The 20744-nt window shown below is 44.5% G+C and overlaps 1 protein-coding gene across 4 annotated transcripts in view; it reads right to left on the reverse strand.

The window, feature by feature from the left end:
- The window catches only part of ISL1 (ISL LIM homeobox 1), a 12741-nt gene extending 1190 nt beyond the window's left edge, over positions 1 to 11551 (reverse strand). Inside the window, exons 1-6 of one of the 4 annotated variants that reach the window (XM_027910527.1) lie at positions 11335 to 11551; positions 10194 to 10302; positions 9094 to 9283; positions 5893 to 6152; positions 3682 to 3968; positions 2116 to 2283 (exon numbers count right to left, since the gene is read on the reverse strand). In XM_027910527.1, the coding sequence (XP_027766328.1) occupies positions 2116 to 2283; positions 3682 to 3968; positions 5893 to 6152; positions 9094 to 9283; positions 10194 to 10221 (933 nt within the window). In that variant the 5' untranslated portion in view covers positions 10222 to 10302; positions 11335 to 11551. Of the gene's footprint in view, positions 1 to 2115; positions 2284 to 3681; positions 3969 to 5892; positions 6153 to 9093; positions 9284 to 10193; positions 10390 to 10418; positions 10491 to 11334 lie in introns of those variants that run through there. The other 3 variants (XM_027910544.1, XM_027910534.1, XM_027910537.1) reach the window with 3 other exon arrangements.
- Positions 11552 to 20744: the final 9193 nt, after the last annotated feature.

Raw genomic sequence — 20744 nt, forward strand, 5'->3', positions numbered from 1 at the left:
GCCTGATACATCTCCACAGGAGGCTGTGTCACTGCTGGTTGCTCTGTTTAGCTTCCCCATTGATTTCACAGGAACCCTCTTCAGGCCTTTGGCCAAATAACCGAGAAAAAGTAGATTAAAAAATAAAAATAAAGGAAAAAAAGAGACTCAAAAATCAAGCAAATAAACAAACAAACTTATTAATGAGGTCTTCTTCCCCGTCTTGAAAGAGTGGCAATCCCAACAGGATGTTCTAGTCAATTATTTAGGAGTGCATATGTTTTCTTGACACGAAACTGAAAGGTTAGCTTTTTCCCCTTTTGTGCACATACCAAAATAAACCTGGAAGGAGCATGCAGCAGCAGAATGCATTTGAAGCCAGCCATCCTCTTTCATTTGTGATTTGAGGCGGGTGCTATCTCTTCTTAATGAGAGTCAGTTTGATAAAAAAGGTCACACTATTCCATCCTAATGTGCCCCACTGCTCCTGTTAGTTTAGGAGCAGCGTTGGGAAAAGACATGATTCGAAGGGTGGAGCTTTGCTAATCCAAAAGCATTTCTTTGGCACCAATTTAGCTGGCCAATCCTGTGATTAAGGCCCTTTCCAGATTAGAGACGTGCCTTGAACAGTGGATGAATTGTCTGTTCCATCCACTATTCTTTATTTTAACTCTTTTCAGTATCACGAATTATATCGAATGTATATTAATATTAATCTCTCAATCTAATGATTTGTCTACCTATAAGCATATGTGTATTTGAACTACCCATCTTCTATTCTGCTTTTTTTCTCTCTCTCTCTTTTTTTCGACTATTCCATACAAAAACTCACTGCATCAAAGATTTCTAAAGTCTCATATTCGGTTAAGGCACAGTCAAGTAAGGCAAGAGAAGGAGATAATTTTTCCTCCTGTATGATGGATAGTTTGATTAAAACAGGAAAAACAAGGGTTGCTCTAGATGTAAGAGGATGCAAATGGTCCTGCTGCTGTGCTATATTTCCCTGAGCAAGCACGGTGTGCCAGTGAGGGAAACAAGCTGCAGACTGCTGTTGGGCAAAAGAAAAGTGATTCTGCAAGAGAGCATAGTACTAAACCTAAAAGATTTGAACACAGTGTTAGATTCAGCTACAAACCTTTGTCTTGCATTGTTTCATGTAAGAAAAAAATGTCCAACAGATCATAAAAGAGTTTACATGTTAATTTTTCATAACTATTATTTTGAATTATTGAAATACCATACACAACGTACCTTATTATTTTAAACCTGGTTTTAACACACTTAGGCCAAGAAATTGAATTAAGGTTGAATTTCTGTCCTTAATTGACCTTGTTGGGCCTAAGTATTGTAGATGATATGGTCCCACATAAGCTACCGAGTGATGTAGGCATAAGGAAAGGAGTTAAGAACAGAATTTATTCTAAAATATCTATCTTCTTTTGGCTTAAGGCAGTTTATTATATTCTTGAATTTTTCACCTGAATACATACTAACTATTTCTTTTCTAAAGAAGGACAACATTTAAAGTAAGCTATATATATATAGGTGTCTTTGTCTGGGTATGTAAATATATGAAGTTTTATCTAGAGATATATGCTTTAAAAAAGGACTTCAAAATTTTAATTGATTGATATGTGTGTGACAAAACAAGGGCCCGAGATTGACATTGCAATGACATGCATTTAAAATTCACCCTATGGCATAAAGCCAAAATTGGCCCAAAGTGGGGAGGGGCGAATTTTTAATTTTTCACTTAGATTTGTGAACTGCTTTCACAAATGTAAGTACGACTAAATGACATGTGAAGAATATTTTAGTTCTCTGGATGAGGTGCTTTCAGTTTTCAGGAGTGTGAAAGCTGAGTTATTCTCAGACCTGGGTCAGGCCTTACCCAAACTCAAAGTCAACTTGGCAAGAGCTCTGCTGTACACTAAGGTAGATTTATGCATCAACCCCTATGATATCAATTCAGTTTTCAGTGTTTCTAGGTGTTATCATATCCACCTTGTAATTTCAGGAAAACCCAGCTAGCCTGGATTGCTCGTCTCCCTGAGAGCATCCGGCATTTTTAATGAATCCCCTACTGCACTGCCCCTGATGCCGGCTGGCCTGCTCCGGCTGGGAACCGACACTTACTAGTTGCTGAAAAGCAGGTTGGTCTATGTCACTCTGCAACGCGAAGTCACTCAGTACTTTCCAGGGCGGCTGGTAACTCTGCACCTCCACGGGGTTCGCCTGCAAACCACCGTCATGTCTCTCCGGACTAGCAGCCACCATAGGAGTTCCTGTCATCCCTTGGATATTCTGTAAACAGCCCAGCAAAAGATGTTAATGAGCTTGATTAGGTTCATTGTATATAAGTGCTGAGTCAATAAACTGCTTTCTATCTTATCTATACGGTCTCTTGTATTTGCTTTGTTAATCTGCTGTGAATGTCTTACTCTATTCTACTCTAGGTCAGCCTGTTTCTACCCGCTGCATTTATCACGGTGGAAGTTTACTTTCTTTCCCTTTAATCCTCCTATTCGTCTCAAGGCATACTGCCTCCGTCCTAAGCTTTCTTAAATATGATCATTCTGTATCTCGACTGCCGATGCACGTCTCAGAACAAGAAACGGTTAATTCTCCTCCCTTCCTATGTCGCATCCAGGCTGGTTTTGTTCTGCGTGACCTTAACTAGATCGTATATCCACTGCATGGCATCCACTGGGGTACGTCATTACCTCGCTCTTAAAAACAAAACAAAACAAAACAAAACAGCCCTCCCAGTACGCCTTGTGGTGCAGGAACAGTGTACAACATAACTCCAAGCCTCGACAAATAGATTGTTCAGGAAAGTTAATAACACTGTGTTTTATTGCATTCCAACAGGGTAAAATGAAACTCCTTAAATTCCACTTAACTAGGCAGCCTTACGAATTAATAGTCATTCTCAGGTCAGTCAATATACACAGGGAGAGTAACAGACTCTTACTGAAGTGGACTAGCGACAATAGAAAGAAAAAAAATGGCTTAAAATGGAGACAATTTGTTCTACTTTCCGTTTGTTTGCATCACACACGCTTATGTCCGCAGGCAACAACTCAAAATACATAAAACTATCTATAAATTAACCTGTAAACACGATGGTAATTCTGAAAAATTTGCATTGCATTTGTATTTTTCTACAGTAAGTGCACTGACAAACACACACCTATCACACCTATACAAATAATAGTATATAAATGCTAAGAAAAACACATCTAAATTCCCTCATGCCTTTTTTTTTTTTTTTTTCCCTACTGGATTTACTCCTGTTTAAAACGAGGGAAGAGGGCGAAAACGTCATTTTCCCCTTAAAGAGTCCTTTGCATTTGCAGTATCGACATTACACAAACCTGGGCTTACTATATCCCATGATCTCTCCAGGTCACAATTCACGCTGCAGAGAAGAAAGTAGTCTAAGCCGCTATGTATCTTTAGCCTCGCAAAAGATTTGGGTTCGCGTAAGCAGCCTATATAGGCTCCTCGCTGTCGTCTGTTTCGATTGCACTGACTGCAGAAACAAACCAGTAATAGCTACGAGGTATAGTTTTCTTTAAGGGAGCTCGCAAAAAATCAAAAGCATCAAACCGAGCCCCGAGGCTGTCCGGGCCGGATGTATCCCAGGCGTTTAGCCTTGGGAATTAAGGCAGAACACCGACAGAGGCTGAAGCCACTTACAGTTTTGTCATTGGGTTGCTGCTGCTGAAGTTGCTTCATCATAATGCTCCTTTTTTTGTCCTTGCATCGCTTGTTTTGAAACCAAACCCTGATGACCCTCGGGCTGAGGCCAGTCATTTCTACCAGTTGCTCTTTCATGAGGGCGTCAGGCCTGGGGTTGGCAGCGTAGCAGGTCCTCAAGGTGTGAAGCTGTTTTTCATTGAGGACAGTCCGGACTCGGGTGGTCTTCTCCGGCTGCTTGTGGACGTGGGGCCGCAGAGCTGGCTGTCTGGCAGAGATAGGTTCTGCTGTAGGGGAAGGGAGGAACAGGATCCCCATGAGTAGGAAGCAAGGAGTCTGCAGAGACTATGAATCTAAGCTGGTGGGACAGGGGGAGGGGGGCGGGGGGGCAGGTGATGAACCCTCTTTCAAAGGCCATTCAAACACTCAGATCTATCGGAGCTGCTGCAGACTCCTCTGCTTTATGTGCTGGTGGAGTGACTGACATTTCTGATTCCTCAGATAATTAATTTGCAAAAACAAACCACCCCCCTAAAACCCTTAATGACAGAAGCTTGAACCTGTATGAGACTTGACAGGGGAGGGCGAGTTTGCTAAGGTGTATGTGTGCTAGGAAAGGAGTGAGAGGGGTTTGTGTGTTTTTTTTCCTGACAAATCACCAAACCAGATTTTTGGCCCAAAAATTAATGAAAGAATACTTCTTAAATTAATCATAATTTGGGTCTGCTTCTTGTATAGTGAATCTAGCTCAATTTAGCCAGAAGCCGCCATAACATGCAATAGCTCCCAGTGGTTTGATGCTTCCAAATCAAAGCAAAACAAGCCAAATCCTCTGCACCAAGCCCATGGAGAAAAAGCCTGTGAGAGCCCTGTGTACCAAAGCACAGAGGATGGCGTCTATCTTAGAAAGTGAAGGTGTTAGGTGAATTTGTTTAGACTTCAGAAGAATATTAAAAAAAAAAAAAAGTTTATCTGATTCTTTAAAAGGGAGAGCAAGCCCAGTAACCCGTGGAAACCGTCAAGAAATGCAAACCTACGGGTAGCATCACATCAAGTGCTAGAAGTGTTCCTGTAACTCTGCCATTCTTCTGTGCATTGTGTAGCTATAGCTGTGTAGGTGTAAATTGACTCAGTCAAGAGAAAAATAAAAACATTGCTATTTTTTTTCTCCTAAAGCTGTTTAGCTAACTTTCTGAGGTGCTCGCTTCTGTACAGTCGGATTCCGATTTCTCTGATTATAATAGCACATCAGCAAATGCAATGAAGACAATACGAAGGCTTCAAATCTTATCAGTATACCTGCCGACACAATAAGACTTTCGGAGACATGCACAAACACCTTATAGGGAGCACAGTCTCTCTAGAATTCTGCCCTGATCAGGTACAGGATTATTTCTCCCTAAATATAAGCATGTTACCTGAAAGCAGCTCAGAAGAGGGAAACGAGCCCGTTTTAGCATAGCTAAACATTGCAAATAACCTTCCGAGTTACAGTTACATGCACAGCAATAATGCCGGCCAACCTTGTGTCGTCCAGCATAGCTTGCTTCCTAAAGAGATGTGTCCTTTCCTAAAGCTAAGAGTCTCTGAGTATCTGACGTGCCACGTCGAGAACTACAAGTGTGAGTGAAGTTGTAAGGTGGGGCGAGTCTGAAGTTACTAGGCTGAGTTTTGAGATGAAATTCTCATCAAATCACAAGAAACATTTCAAGAAGGCAGAGTCACTTTAAAAGGCAATTACCGAAGATTAGCCTGTTGACAGTTTTAAATTACAGCCTAAGCGCTCGCCTGTACTTATGAAGTCTATCTCTTTTAGGACCCCACTTCCTCCAGCGTTCAGAACAGCTTCTGCACACGCTCCTGAGGCGGCCGGGGGATCGGCCGGCTCTTTGCCGTAGACCTGCTCTCCTCAGCGGCTTGTCCCTCTCCGGCTCAGACTCAGGCTCGGGGCTCGGGAGAGCGTGACGGAGGACTCCCGTCCGCGGTGAGCGCAGGACGAGCGGGGGTGCGGCCCCTCCGCAGGTGTCCCGCCTCGCGCGTCCCGCGAACCCGGGCGTTTCTCGCGGCAGCCCTGGGCGTGGGGCAGTCGCCCGCCGCCTCTCCGAGGAGGTGCGGGACCCTCTGGGAGCGTGGAGCTCTCCCGGGCGCCCCGCGCGGGGCCGGGCGTCGCCAAACCCCGCGGTCTCCCGCGGCGCTGGGCGCGGGCGGTACCTGCCATCTGCAGCGGCCGGGCGGGGTGCAGGGGGCTGAGGGGATCCCCGCCGCCCAAGCTGGCCCGCTCCACCACGTCGTGGTCCGCCCGGCAGAAGAGGCCGTCCTCCCGCAGCGCGAATTCATCGCCGGGGATGAGCTGGCGGCTGCAGGCCACGCAACGGAAACACTCGATGTGGTACACCTTGGCGCGGGCGCGCATCACGAAGTCATTCTTGCTGAAGCCGATGCTGCATTTGGCGCACTTGATGCCGTATAACCTGATCAGGGCCCAGCCCAGAAAGAAGGAGAAGGGAGGGAAGAAGGGAGAGCACAGGAGGGGGAAGGGGAGGGTAGGGAAGGGGCGGGGGGGAGAAAGGAAAGGAAAAAAGAAAGAGGTTTTCACTCCCGCTCGTGGGCAGCCCCTTGCCCCGCGTAGACGCGCCGCACGCAATCCGCTTCTTTAAAAAGAACGAAAAATAAAGAAACCAGAAGAGGAAAGGAATAAGCCGGGTTCGTTTGCGGTCCGTGCGCTGATCCCCATGCCTTAAAAGGTGGAGGGGACCCGAAAGCACCAGTGGAAGAGTGGTGAGGCAAAAAGTGTAAGAAAAAAAAAAGGACCCCTTTGCTTCCCGAGGAGATCTGACCTCTCCCTGCTGCCCCAGCGCCCGAGCTGAAGAGGGAGTGGGGCCGCTCCTGCCCTCTCCCTGCCTCCTCACCTGACCTAACCTGGCCTGGGACTGAACTGGACTACCCGGGCATACCTCGGAAAGGCGACGCTGCCAAAGCTGCCATGCACTCCCCACGCACAAACCTGCCAGCCTCACAAAACTATCGTATTTATTTGCGCGAAACCCACTATGGACTTGTGCCGCTTGATGTGTGCCTGGACTGCCGTTAGCTTAGCCTCTGGGACGCGGCAGGGGTGACTGCCAGCGCGCAGTCTCTTCCTCTCGTCCCCTCTCACCAAGTTGATTTTATACAACAATATAAGCATACACACGTCTCCTCAGGCTCACATATATAGTAATGTAACTCCTCTCTTCTGCCTCCAACTAAAAGGCAGTTTGGGTGCTCTGGCTTTGCAGCCTGTCCCTTCTTCAGCCTCCCTGCCCTGTTTTCCCTTCTTCTGCCGCTCACACCTTGAGCTGGGGCTCAAGCCTTCTTGCAGGAATGAGAGGGCAGCTCCTTGCTGACAGCCCAAAAAGGCAAATAATAGCTTTCTGGAGTGGGTGGCGGGCTCCTCGTCTCCCGTGGAGGAAGGGGGGGCAGTTCACCCACCAGCAAATAAACACGAGAAATCCTCCAACTCGAGTGCCTAGCACTGCAGTCTTTTGGCTACCAACGAGCGCTCTTTAGCCAGAAGCTTTCTTTATACGATGTAAAATTAATAACTTTCTGCAAATGTACGGATATACGCACATATGCATGCTCACGATACACAGAACTGTGAAAACTGCTCCTAAAACTGAGCTATTATTTATTCCCACTCATTTCCTCACCAGTATACTTCCTTGGAGATACAGTCTGTGTAACACGTATGTGGGTACAGATGTTATTTAAACACTTCTTTAGCTGCTACGGCTATAAAGGTGTGCTAGTCCTATATTCAGAGCTAAATTATACAGAGCTAAATTATCGAAATTATACAGTTTTGAGAAGAAAACCCCCAAACAAACAGCTAAACAGCAGAAGAATAGAGGGATCATTAAGCATGTGCATTCATATGTACAAAAGTTGTGGTAGTTGCCCACAGGATTGACACCTATAGATAGATAGGCTCACGGTCTAATTCAAAGTCACCTTGCATGTAACATACGTCTTCCTTTTTAAATTGTAGCAAACTAAATGTATTCCATATTAACTTAATAGGGCAGCATTTTTTTTTCTGCTTACATTTCTCCCGCTGAGTTCCATAAGGAGGTAAGTGAACACAATTCAGTCCAAGCGTTTTCCTTTCATTTGAAATCAGTGAAAGAACAACACTTAAAAGAATGGCTCCAAAGTTCGTTTAAAAGTAAAGAAGAAATAAATAAATAAATAAATAAAGCTTAAAAGCTCTAGTTTTCGTCATTATAGAACTTGGAGAATAATCTCACAATGGTTTGAAGGAATGGTCTGTTTATAAATTGTGCACTGGAGCAGGAAAGAGTCAAGGGGTTTATTCAGTTCAGAATTACACAGAAATCAGACGATATTTTAGGTGTCTCAGGGACTTGCTTCCGAAACTTTCTGTAAAAAAAAAAAATGCTTTTCATACCACAGTGTCATTCAAACTTCTGATTTGGCAAACCCAGTAGGTGACACTGAAATGGATCAGCATGACCCAAGAGCACAAATAATAAACACACTCGAAATTCCTGCTTTGGTTTCTCTATAGTGTTAGGATTGGCAACGTTCACATTTTATCAGTTACCAGATTTTAATGTGAGGAAGGAAGCGGTTCCATTATCTAAATATACCCAATTGTTCGCGAACAGATGATGGGCAATTTGATCTGGTCTGTCTAATTCATCAGTACAGATAAGATAAGAAAGCAAAGGCAGTCAGATATCACCAAAGGGGTTAATATTTAAAAAGATTAAATGTCAGTTATTTTAGCTAAGAAACATTTCAGTCTAGGTTTTAACATCGCCATAAAAGAATCTTCAATATGAAGGAAATTTGCGTTTTCTTTTTGTTTTCCTTTTGCTTTCTGTTTTAGACAGGCCTGATTTAAGTATTTTTTTTCACCCGTGTATTTATTTTTGCGGCATACATGCTTGAAGAGTCGTTCTTATGAATGCCATTCTGTCTTTGCAAAAACACAGAGGGATGTTTTTCTCAGGTTGTGTTAGAAAGCAATCACTTCTATGTTGCTCGTAATACCTACATGGTTAAAAATATCCACTACCTACGATTTCCCACTTTGTTAGAATCAAAGGTTTACGTGACAAAGTCCTCAGAAAGATCCTACACAGTCTCGAACCTAGTTTTGTTTATACAGTAATTTGCATTTGAATTTATGGAAAAAAACTTCACGACTACATTTTTCCTTGCCGGTCTGTCTATGGGAAACCACATAAAAATATACCAGTTGTCTTTAACCTCTTCCTCTCAATTTTTCCTCTTCATGCATCTGTCAAATTTATAAACTTAAAAATAAAAATAAAATCTCACCGAAGAATTAAACAACATAAAAATAAAATCTCACTGAAGAATTAAACAATATAAATGGCATACCTGATATAATCTCTTTTACAGTAGGTTTTGCCATCCCTAACAAAGCACGTACAGGTCTCGTCCAAATACTGATTACACTCTGCACACTTCAAACACGCCGCATGCCATTCCAAATCCGGAGAAACCCTCAGAATATACTGATCGTGAATTTGATTGCCGCAACCAACACATAGGGAAATCAGACGTTTTTCTGAAATGAAAATAAATACATGATTGACTAACCATTTACTCTCCTACAGAGATAAACACACTTTTAATGCCATTCCCTTATAAAGCGTATTCCGAGAGTGTTGTTGTTTGGTTTTTGCCTTTTTTTGTTTGTTATGGGGGATTTTGTGTGGGTTTTTTTGTTTTTTTGTTTTGGTTTTTTTTTAATGGGTTTATTGGTCTTGAGTTGGGGGTTTTTTGTATTGCACTTTTGGATGATAACTGAAGTGTGCCATCAAAACCTTGCCTCGTTGAGAAAGGAGGAGGAACATATGTTAAAACGCAAATGTGAAGAGTCTTCGGGGTGAAGGTCCTCATTTCACAAACCTTGCATGGAATCAAAACTCCAAACTCCCATGTTGTTTTATTTTTATTTTATTATTTGCTTGGTTGAATGCCCTGCCTTACGAGGACAGTGGCTTTGTGCATTATTTCATATTTCAAGAGGTTGTGACTGGAAACGATGAAGCATGGCTACGTGCACTTCCCATTCAGACTTTTCCCTCGGAAGAGGGGAGTCGAGGCTTCTAGCAAGAACAAGCATCATTAAGGCTGTCACTTGCTGTCTTTCGCAAGTCTAATGCGAACTACCCTAGACCGACTAGGTGCTGGACAGTTAGCCTCACCGCAGTCTATCACAAGAAGAACTTAAGGCTCCGTGTTTGGAGATCCCATTAAATTCCTGTCTGCTTCACAAACTTTAAAAGAGAGCAGGACCCGAGGCTGTTAACATATAACGCTACGACGTTAAAACAGAGTAAGCATGCAGGCATGGCAACAAAGGCACCTTCTCTACCATTCAAATGAAGTTCAGCACTTTAGCAGTTCGCCTGCCTGAGACGGTTACAATAGACAGCACATTTATTCCAACAACGGTAAAGATTCCGCCTTACTTTTTGGTGGGTCTCCCATGTCTCCCATATCTGAAAGAGGGTGTAATGTCCACAGTGAAATGGTGTACGGTTTCGTTTTAAGACCCCAAAGTAGGTTTGAGAGCTGTCGCTAAAAACAAAAATAAAATTAAAAAAAAAAAAAAAGTAGTGATAATAAAAAGAAAAAAAAATCGAAATCGTGAAAAAAAAAGAAAAAAAAAAAAAGAAAATGGCACAAAACACCACCAGCGTGGGGAGACACTGTCAGGGCTGCGGAGCGCTCAGGGGGCGCGCGGTGCGGGGCGCGGCGACGGGGGCGCGGCGGGATCCGGCCGCGCAGAGCGGAGCGGTGGCGGTGCGGTAGCGGCGCGGGGCGGCGCGGTGGCGGTGCGGCGCGGTGCAGTGCAGTGTCGGTGCGGAGGCGCGGCGGTGCCGAGCTGGGCGCTGGCGGCTGCGGGCACTCGCCTCACCCTTATCTCTTACTCAAACTTCTCTGCTCCAACTCAGCCCGCTCGCCATTGGCCCGACGTCACGCGCGGGGACGTCACGCCCGCGCGCGCCCATTGGCGGCGGGCGGCGCGGCGCAGCGGCCCCCCCATTATCGTGTGTCGGCGTCTGGCGGCGCCGCGGGCCCGGGTCGGATTAGCCCGGGCAACTTTTCCCCCCACTCCTTATTTGTGTTCCCCGTTTTTATACTTCTTGTTCGCTTCTCCTCCATCTCCGCCGCTTATCTCCTGTTACACCTTTCGTTTTGCTTTCCCCGAACCCTCGCTCGGGCTCCTTTACCTTCTCCCCCCCCGCCGGGTTTGCCGTACTGTGTATACCATTTCCATCCATCCATATATATATATATATATATATATATATATATGTCTGTATATACATATATATATATCTATATACACACACACATATATGTACACATTTTTATTAGCCCAACTATTTCCTTTAGGAACGTTTACCTTTCCACGCGCCGGTTTGGCCAGGCGGAACTGCCCCGAGCTCCCCGAGGGAGGGCAGGGTGGGCAGCCTGGGCATGGCCCCAGCCGCGAGATGGGACGGTTTATGTTTGCCCTCCCGTCTCCTTTTCTCTTAAAACCGCGGATAAAATCTTCATGTATTTCTGTTAAAACACAAGGTCGAAGGAGGTGCAAATATTTACCTTAAATTGCCTCTCAAGAACTTCTGCCTTTCCCCAAGAAGAATCCCTTAAAATTCTTATAAAAAAAGGTGTAGAGAAGACGCAGACTTGCTGTTAGAAAGGATCTGCGGCGCTGCTCCCTGGAGGCGTTATGGGAACTCCTCAGCCGAGAGCCGCGGCCAAGCGGGGTGCGGTGCGGTGCGGTGCGGTGCCCGCGTCCACCGCTGCTCAGGGGCGCACGGCGCACCTCGGACTTCAGCGAGAAGTTATCTGAAAGTTTCCCAAACCAGGCAAAATACAACTTTTCTTTGGGCACTGATTTCTTTGTGTGTGTTTTTCAAAGGGCAGGCTTCCCTTCGGCTACTCAGTGCCTGTCCTTTAGCCCGTGTGAGGAACTGTACCCGTTCCCGAGCGTGTCCGCCCCATGCCCTTCTGACATCCACCTTCTCCACCCCGCGATTTAAACGTTCCCTTTGAGTTTGTTTAGATCCCATTTTTGTCTTCTGTTTCATATGAACTATTACACCGCCCTCAACAACGTAGTGTAGAAGTGCCCTCCAATCGCTACGCGTCAGGAAAATATATTTATTTTTGATGTCCTATGTTTTTAAAAGGCAACTGAGTTTGGGTGTAAGGGAGGCAAAACCATATTAATGCAGAATAATTTACCTAGGAGAAATCTGCTTGAAAAGAAACAGTCAAGAAATAGTTCTGAAACTCGCATTTGCTGATGAGACAGCTACTAAACAACGGACCTTCTCGGATTACTAACTTTGCAAGATATTTTCCTTTCTGAGGCTGAGAGGGCAAACACACCCTCCAGGTTTATTACAAACAAGAAGTGGGATCCAACGTTGCCACTTGTGGAGATAACAAATTTGGCTTGAAATGACCTCAAGATAGTTTCAGGAAGTAGAGATATGGTTGTAAACACGTGCACACAGTGAATTTACATATTCAAAGTTTAAATAAACAGTGGGAAATGCAACTCTGCTAGGTGATCACTTCCACAGCCAAGAAACTGGCGATATACATATATGTGTTGGGGGAGGTGCACATGTGTATACATACGCACACACACATGTATATACATATATATGCACACATATATATACATAAAAACTAGTATACGTATAATTATGCATACCTAGGTAATTAGGGATAAGAATAACACTTATAATTCTCTGTGTTAGCAGAGCAAACCAAAGAGCAGTTATGACGAATGACTGCCAAGCGTAGCAGCTTCGGTCAGCCTGGCGCATGTTTGGGGCAAACAGCTAGTAGATGGCCAATTTCACTCGAATCGGCGGGTTGCGGTGCCGTCCGGGACGGGTAGAGCCTGGCCGGGGGTCAGCGCCGCGCCCCGTGCTGCCCATGGCTCCGCAGCCCCCCTGCTCTGGCGCTTGGCGTTGCGGCGCTCGGGGCGGGGGCTCCGCTCCGCGGGCACAGCGCTGTGCCCGACCAGCCTCTCCCCGCGCCTGGGCGCGCAGACACCGCGGCGACCTCTGCTGGTCGCGGGGCGACCGATCGCGGCCCGGCGCGGTGCGCGCGTAGCGGAGCTTTTGTGTCCCTATCCCTCTGCCAATGTCACCTTCCTCCCCGCCCCAACCCTCCCCACAGGGCATACCTGGTCCCCCTTCCCCCCCATACCCTTCCATCCGGGGTGACCTCACGCGCTGAGAGCTGGAAAAATATTAAAAGTAAATTAAAGTAATTTACTTTAAAAAAAAAAAAAAAAAAAAAAAAAAAAAAAAAAAAAAAAAAAAAAAAAACCAAACCAAAACCACACACACACACACACACACACACACACACAAAAAAAAAAAAGCCCCACCAGGGTCTTCTGAGACTGAGAGATGGAAGGTATTTTTCTGCACTGCATCCTATGCATCTTTTCCCCTTGGATGTTTGTATATCTTTTGAAAATTTGACCTGAATAAAGTACAGCTCCTCCCAGCTTTGAAATAACACACCTTATTTTTCACCGTTACACCCTCGTTTGAAAATACTTCAATCTGGTTGTAATTCTATTAACCCCCACCCCCTAACTTTTGGTTTAACTACTACTTCTGGAAGAGGTGACTGCATGTTAAGCTTGATCTTTGCAAATGATGTGCAATAAGCGAGAAACCTGTCTCCGCCCCGACAAACCAGGATTGGGAAGAAAAGGAGGGCTTTGATCAAGGATTTTTTTCCCCTCCCGTGCTACTGATTTGCTTACTGTGTATTCGATTCGCGTTCCCAGTAAGGGGAAGCTCTATATTTAGCCGGCATCAGAATCGGGTTTAAGGGAGTGGAATAATGACTGGAACTGCCAGTCTCAATGAATAAGGTACTGAGAGAAAAACCCTGCTGAAGGATTTATCTTTTATGATATCAATATACACTTGAATGGGAAGACATAAAATGGGATTTGTACATATTTGAGACACTTCCGAAAATATACTTTCTTTTTCTCCCTTTTCGTATTTATTTTTTGGGGGTGGGGGCTGGGAGAGCCTGCTAAAAGTCTGTGACTCTACACGGCAATCAATAGCTTTCATCACGTTGAGGGGCTCAAATGAGACTACATGCATTCGAGGGAAGAGAATGGGGTCCAAAAAAACCTCCGAAACAAAACAAAACAAACAAACAAACAAAACCCCCAAAACAAAACCAACAAAAAAAAACCAAACAAAAACCACCACCAAACCGACAACGACGATTAACCCTTTCCTTTAAAGCACCGTTATAAATTCTGTGCTGAATTTGCTTAGTGATGAAAACCAGGATGACTTCCCAGGGAAGGGGGGGGGGAAGGAGAAAAAAGTCATCTTTGTGAAATGATTAGAGGTATTGCTTGTTTCGGGGGAGAGGCAGTGGGCTGGCTAGGACATGGGTTAGATGCCCTTGATAGGGGCTGAGGCAGTATCGGGGTGCGGCGACCGAGCGCCGGGTGCGAGCGGCGCATCAGGGGCTCCTTACCCGCCCTGCCGGAGCTTGTCGCGTTTACACTCCCAGGGCTCTGAGCACAGGACCTGACCACAGAGGCAGTGCTCCCCTGGCTCCGGTCGAGAGGGCTATTTTCGTTCCAGGCATGGCGGTGGCTCAGCGCAGCCTCGCCATTCGGGCAGACAGAAATGTTCTTCAGTCAGCTCTAGTGTAAAACTTTTCTTAAGGAGCTTTGGACCAAAAGGATGCTGTGCAAGAAGAGTCTGGATTTGAGGTTGACAGAGGTTCAGATTTCCCCTGACTGTCTTGCGGAATGCGGCGAGGAGCCCGTGCGATGTGCCGAGAGGCGAAGAGGTCTGGCACAAGGCTGAAACTGGAAACAACTCAGCGGAGAAATCAATCACGAAATGTATGCGTTGCTCTGGGATGTAGGCTTTGACTCATCTAGAGGTGTGCGATCTTTAATCTTCGAGCTACTGCCTGTGAGGGAGAAGTGTACCATAACAGCACTAATTCTATCAAAACAGAAGAAAACCTGTCAGTGGGCTTCTGCGTGCCCAGGAAACCTTCTCGAGTTTTAATAATATAATTTGGTTTATTAAATCCCGCTACCGCTTAATTTAATAATAATAATAATAGGCAGAAAGTAGCCATCCTTTCTCTCCAAGAGCTTTTACGGAGTTCAGTAACACTCGGAGTCTCACCACAGGACTGCCCGGCATCACCGGCCCCACTTATTCATCCAGTCAGAAATGGACACACTGACACGGGTAGTGTAAGCAGGGGAGTGAAGTCTCTGGAAGTTGATGTAAATGCACAAACACATACACTCACCCCTCCTCCCCCAGAAATTCTGGGGTGAGGAAAATCCTTAAAAAATGTTAAGGAGATGTCAGAGCACGGGTCGGGCCGAGGACTGGAAAAGCCCAGTTTCTCTTCAGTCGAGTGCTGCCTGGCCTTAGCACCGGCAGTCGAGAATGCACTTGTGGAGAGAAGTAGATCGTGTATATTTATTACTTTAAACTTTCCCCTTTGTTATCTTCCCCGTGTCAGGAAGTGTTCGAGGACAGGAAATACGGCGGCGATTTTGTCTCCGTAGTGAACAGAAATTTTGGTTAGCGAGGTTGTTTCAGGCCCGCTTTCAAGTCCCGACTCTGCTGGGGGTCTCGCCAGGGTAATAGGGCCCTTTCGTTTCCCCCGTTGGTCATGGGGGCTGTGTGGGCCATGAGGGGAGGCGACTCGAGCCCGGCCCCTCGCCGGTCCCAAAGGGCGCACGTCCCACGTCGGGTATCGGACTGGCGGGAAAAGAGAAGCAGCAGGATAACCCTGTCCCCCACGAGTCTGTCCTGTTGTAAATATGCATAGGGGACACCCCAATCCTACCCTCTTGTAAACAGGCTGATTCCCATGGGAAATTTCCCTCTCCAAAATACCCTTATCCTATCAGGGCTGCTACAATGATCTTCACGTTCCAGGAAACCAGCCCAGAACCCCCAGCGCTGGAATGCAGCTTTAGAAAGGAAAAAAAATCAAACCCAAACCCCAACTCCCTTCCCCGCCCCCAGCCCCCTTAAATAATGAGTAACGTCGTCCTCATCAACAACAGTGACCATAACACGGCAGGGAGAGCAGCAGCCGAGACAGGCGCAGGAGGCCAGTGCTGTTGGGGCCCGCGACCACGGCGAAGCCTGCGGGCCGGGGGGAGGACGCCCGCCCCCGGCGCGCCTGGTCCCGGCCAGAGGGCACCCGGGTACATCGGCAGAGCGCGCCTGGTTAGAAGGCAAGAGTGGGTGGATCCGCTCCCCTCCGCTCAGCTCCGCTCCTCTGCCGAGCCTCTCCACAGGGCTCCAGGTTGGGCGGGCCCGAGGGGTCGGGGAGAGGAGGAGGTGGCGGCGGCAGAGCCACGATCCTGCCCAGTGCGAGCGGCACCGGCTACTGCCCGAAAAACTGTTCCTGGCGGAGCGAAGGCGCCTTCCCTCGGACGCGGTGAAGCGTTCACCGGTGCCACCCTCTCCCCTGCCCCGTTCGCGGCCGCAGTGTCTCACCGACTCCGAGTTCCGCTGTGCGGGAGGCACTGCCCGGCTGTCTTTCCGAGAGGCTCGCTTTCCTCCCCAGCGCCTCGCTGACCTTCGCAACGGGGTTTTAGGAGATGCAAAACAACCACACAAAAACCGCACCCCCCCCCCCCCCCGACCCCAAACCAAACAAAACCAAAAAACTAGACCAAACAACGGCAGCGAGCACCAAATAAGTGAAGAAACAGCAACTGGAGGAAACTAAGTTTGAAGACTGGTAATCCACTTGTCTTATTGGCAGTGATCTACTTTAGACGACAAAGAACTTACCACCAGTCTTTGGCCATTATGAGATATATTTATTGCTTCTTAAACGAGCACAATAAAATTGACAGCTGCAACCAAAACAAAAAAAATTATATGCGTTTTAAAATCAAATATACATAGTTATCTGCATAGGGGTTAGACAGGTGGATTAATCAGCCGAAGGGAGACAATATGTGTAAACAAAGAATCACGCCTGGTTAAAGTAGTTATTATTGCTTAGATCGTGCAAATAAATCTTCAAAATTTGATGGCTAGAGAAGTAGCAGGGAGCCCCAAAAGGAGATAAAGTCCAAAAAATGGAAAAGTTAAAACTCTAGGTACATAAATACCAGAGTTATAGTGTGTTCACATGAATGTCCCTGCCATGTTTATTGCAAGTGTTCTGAGGAGAGGTTGCCTCACTTCAACAGGAAAAAATAAAAACCAAACCAAATCAAAAAACATGGAACAGAATTTGCATAATGCCAACCCTGTAAGTTTCAAAACTTTATGCAGACACAAACTTATTAAAGTGGCTACACACAAAATAGTAGAATCCTGAGTGAAAGTAATGCAACCAGCATATTAAAGGGATGAATTAAAGATGGACTATGACCCTTTGTACAATCATTTCTCATGCATGAAAGCAAAAGAAGGATGGGAGGGGGGGAGAATTTTTATGTGTTGTCCACTGTTCAGTGTTTAGTGGTCTCACTTTGGAATAGGGGCAAATAAAAGCCATCAATAAATAATAAATCTTACATTAAGAACAAGCACGCACAACATACGTATGGCTTAGCACTAGCTAATGGGGCATGTGCCATCCATTACACATGAAGATGAAAGGTATCTCATACAATAGGTGGTATTGGGTTATATCTGTATGTAGATAGAAAGTAAATCAGAGTAGTATGCAGTAGATACCACCAAAACACGTGTTACACACTTGTAACATTCATTTGGAGCATATAATCATTACTAAAGCTACTTGTGGTTTCCTTTGTATTGCTCAGAATCCCGCATTTAGTCCCAGCTCATGAAAAGAAATGTATCATGGGTTAGTGCAGCAAGAGCTTGAGTTGCCTGTCATGATTTCTCTTTAGAAGACATGTATTTCTGCCTATATGGTTGGTTGTATCCGTATATTATGACTTTTCCAACTGTATTTCACACAGTTTCCTTTTCCATGTGTAAACAAATATGTACTGGGTGAACTCAGCATCTGTAGACCCTGCAATGCAGTTCCTTTAACAGTTTCACTGACAAATACACATTTGGCAGATAAGGATTTTTTAAATGGTTTCAACTTCCTATCTGCACATAGAATGTATTTGAAAGGCAGATTGGGGAAAATTTTATGTCTTTAGGACAATTTCCTAGTTTGCCTGTAGGTTGCCCGCTATACTATATACTATATAGTATATACTATATAGTATATACTATATATACTATATATACTATATATATATAGTCCTTGGTCTCATGAAAGGTTGGAAAGAAAATATCTTTGGAGGAGGCAGGCCAGTAAATATGTTCTAGACCCAGGACTGTACTTAACACTCACTCTGGGCAATGCTGCAAGTGCATCTGAGGCCCTGTCATTCCCACTGTTGTCAAAGGTACCAAAATTAATGGAAGACCTTGGAGAGAGGCTAGATATGATGTGATATAATGACCACATGCATTTGAGCCTTGTTGTAGGACAAAATGTGGATGTGAGGAATGACTAAAGAGAATGAGGGCTAGGGAAAAGATAAAAAAAGGATGAATGTGGCTTTAGGGGTGGGAGGAACATAAGCAAAAATGTATAGAGGAACAAATAGAGGGGCAGAAGTTAGAGAAATGTTTAAGAAATTGAATGCAGTGTCATGGGAAACTGAGAAAATAAGAAGGAAAGAAACTGATGGTGAAGGGAATATAAAAGGAAGAGCATGTCAGAGTAAGGAATGAAGAGAGGGAAGATGGAGACAGGGAAAGAAAATAGAAAGAAGGGAGAGCTTTTTTCCAGTGTGTGTTTTTGATGCTGAGGCTGTGGCAAATCAGATATTGATACCAGTGCTGATGATTTGGCACTCATCTGCAAAAGTTTCCCAGTCTCCTTCATTAAAATATTTTTCTGTTAGAGCTACAATCAATCTTACTATATATGACAAAACATGACTATGTTTATATTAATTGCAACATTGTAATCATTTACTTTTTTGCCACTCTTGAATTTGCATCTGAGTTCTTTCTTCTAAAAAAGAACTTGTTTTTTGTTGTTTTTTTTTTCTTGTTTATTTTGTTTTTAAGAAAGTGTTGCTCTTCTAAAACAAAACATCCATGAAACCTCCCTCCCCAAAAATGTGTCTCTCTTTCTGTAACTCCTGTAGGTCAAAGAGGACCACTGCTCTGCATATGTACAGAAACTAGCAGGCCTATAAAAACTTGATGTGAATAAGCACTGCTCCATTAAAGGTCAGCTACAGCTGAATCAAGCTACTCTTAAAAGACATCTACCACAGACAAGAAATATGAGACAGACAAGAATAGTATAGAAAGGGATAGGTATTGATCAGAGCAAAAGACAGAAGGTAAACACCAGAAAATTCTGCCAAGCTTTAATACTTTTCCACTGATATGTTCAACAATGGCCTTATACCCTACACATTCTGACTGGCTAAGGTCATGTTGATCTTAGCCATGCAAAAGGAAGCAGCTGTCAACTGTGGCACATGGCAGATGGAGAAGTCTTATCAGATTTTTAAAACATGAAATTACTTTTTTTTTTTTTTTTAATTTAGAAATTGATTTGCTGTGTGACATTAGAAACCCTTACACTGGCAACACATGTTGCAAAGAGCCGTCTTCCACCTCTGTGTGACAAGACAGGAATGTTTTTACAGTGTGTGTATATACTGTCATACTTGAAGTTTCAAAAATAATTAGGGTCAGCCTTATTTATTTGTTTCAGACTTCTTTCTTCTTTATCTAGTCTGCACTACAAATGTTATGTTGAAACTATTGAGTTTGACAACATTTGCTTATGTGGTGGAAAGGAAAAAACCCTCTTTATTGCAGGAATTATGACAGGAGGTCAGAACAGGTAAGCGAAATAGTTCCTGTTCTCCTTCAAATCTCTGTTAGATAGCTGGCAGCATTTCTTGGTGTAATTTCACTGACCTGAATAGTTTACAGGACGCATGATTCAGAAGTTGAGAAAATGGATAACACCTTCCAGATGCATGAAGAGCCTGTTTAGAAACATCATTGAAAATGAGTTTAGAATTTGCTTTATGGGTTTAGTAAAAAAGATAATACTATGCTCAATTGTAGATTTCTCAGACTTTGAAAGACTCCACACAATCATTGCCTCAGGGAGTCAGTTGTTAATAACATGGGAGTTGTGGATATCTGTGCACAGGCGGTCACCTCTAGGACTCACTCAAAAAGTTTTTAGCCAAACACCACATTGAGGTAGGCAATAATCATTATACCCATTTTCCAGATACATTGAATTGTCTTTCAAGGAAAAAAGGGTGAAATTCTTCTGTCAATATCATCAGCAGGAGGTTTGTTGTTGACTTACAGTTCAACAACCTGAGATATTCCCCAGCTTTAAGCATCAAAGTAACACAATCTCCTCATCTTTATGTTTCATTAAATAAATCTGTGTCACAAAGATACCTCTGTGTGCAGTATTATGCTGGAACATAAGCTTTAATACTTCAGCAGATATAAACCCAAATATTTTTACATACATTTTTGTCTGTGATAGAACTAGATCTGCTGATATTACAGATGGCCTACTACAGTTATAAAGGTAAAACACCCCAAAAAATGTTGAATAGTGCTTTTTTCCTTTGACTTCAAGGTTATTTATTATGCAAGTGGACTACTTATGGGCTTAAGAGCTTTGTTTATAAAGAGATGAAGCATTTGCCTACTTTTAAGGACTCAAGTCAGCCCACTGTCATCGGAGGCCTGACATAGAGGTTTGAAGGTAGGTTCTATGTGGCTTCCTGAGCCTCTGTCATCTATCATTCATTGACAATATTTCTCATTTATTGTCATAATCATTAAAAAACAATTGTAGTTGCTTAGGGTGAAATCTTGCTCTAACCTTATCGACAAGGAGAGAAGGACTGTCTGTAAATCACCAGCCTAAACTGTTATTTGACTTCATGTCTTTCCTTTTTT

The sequence above is a fragment of the Empidonax traillii genome, unplaced genomic scaffold (genome assembly GCF_003031625.1).
Source record: "Empidonax traillii isolate 1590-97213 ecotype Southwest subspecies unplaced genomic scaffold, ASM303162v1 scaffold29:size1973556, whole genome shotgun sequence".
NCBI lineage: Eukaryota > Metazoa > Chordata > Aves > Passeriformes > Tyrannidae > Empidonax > Empidonax traillii.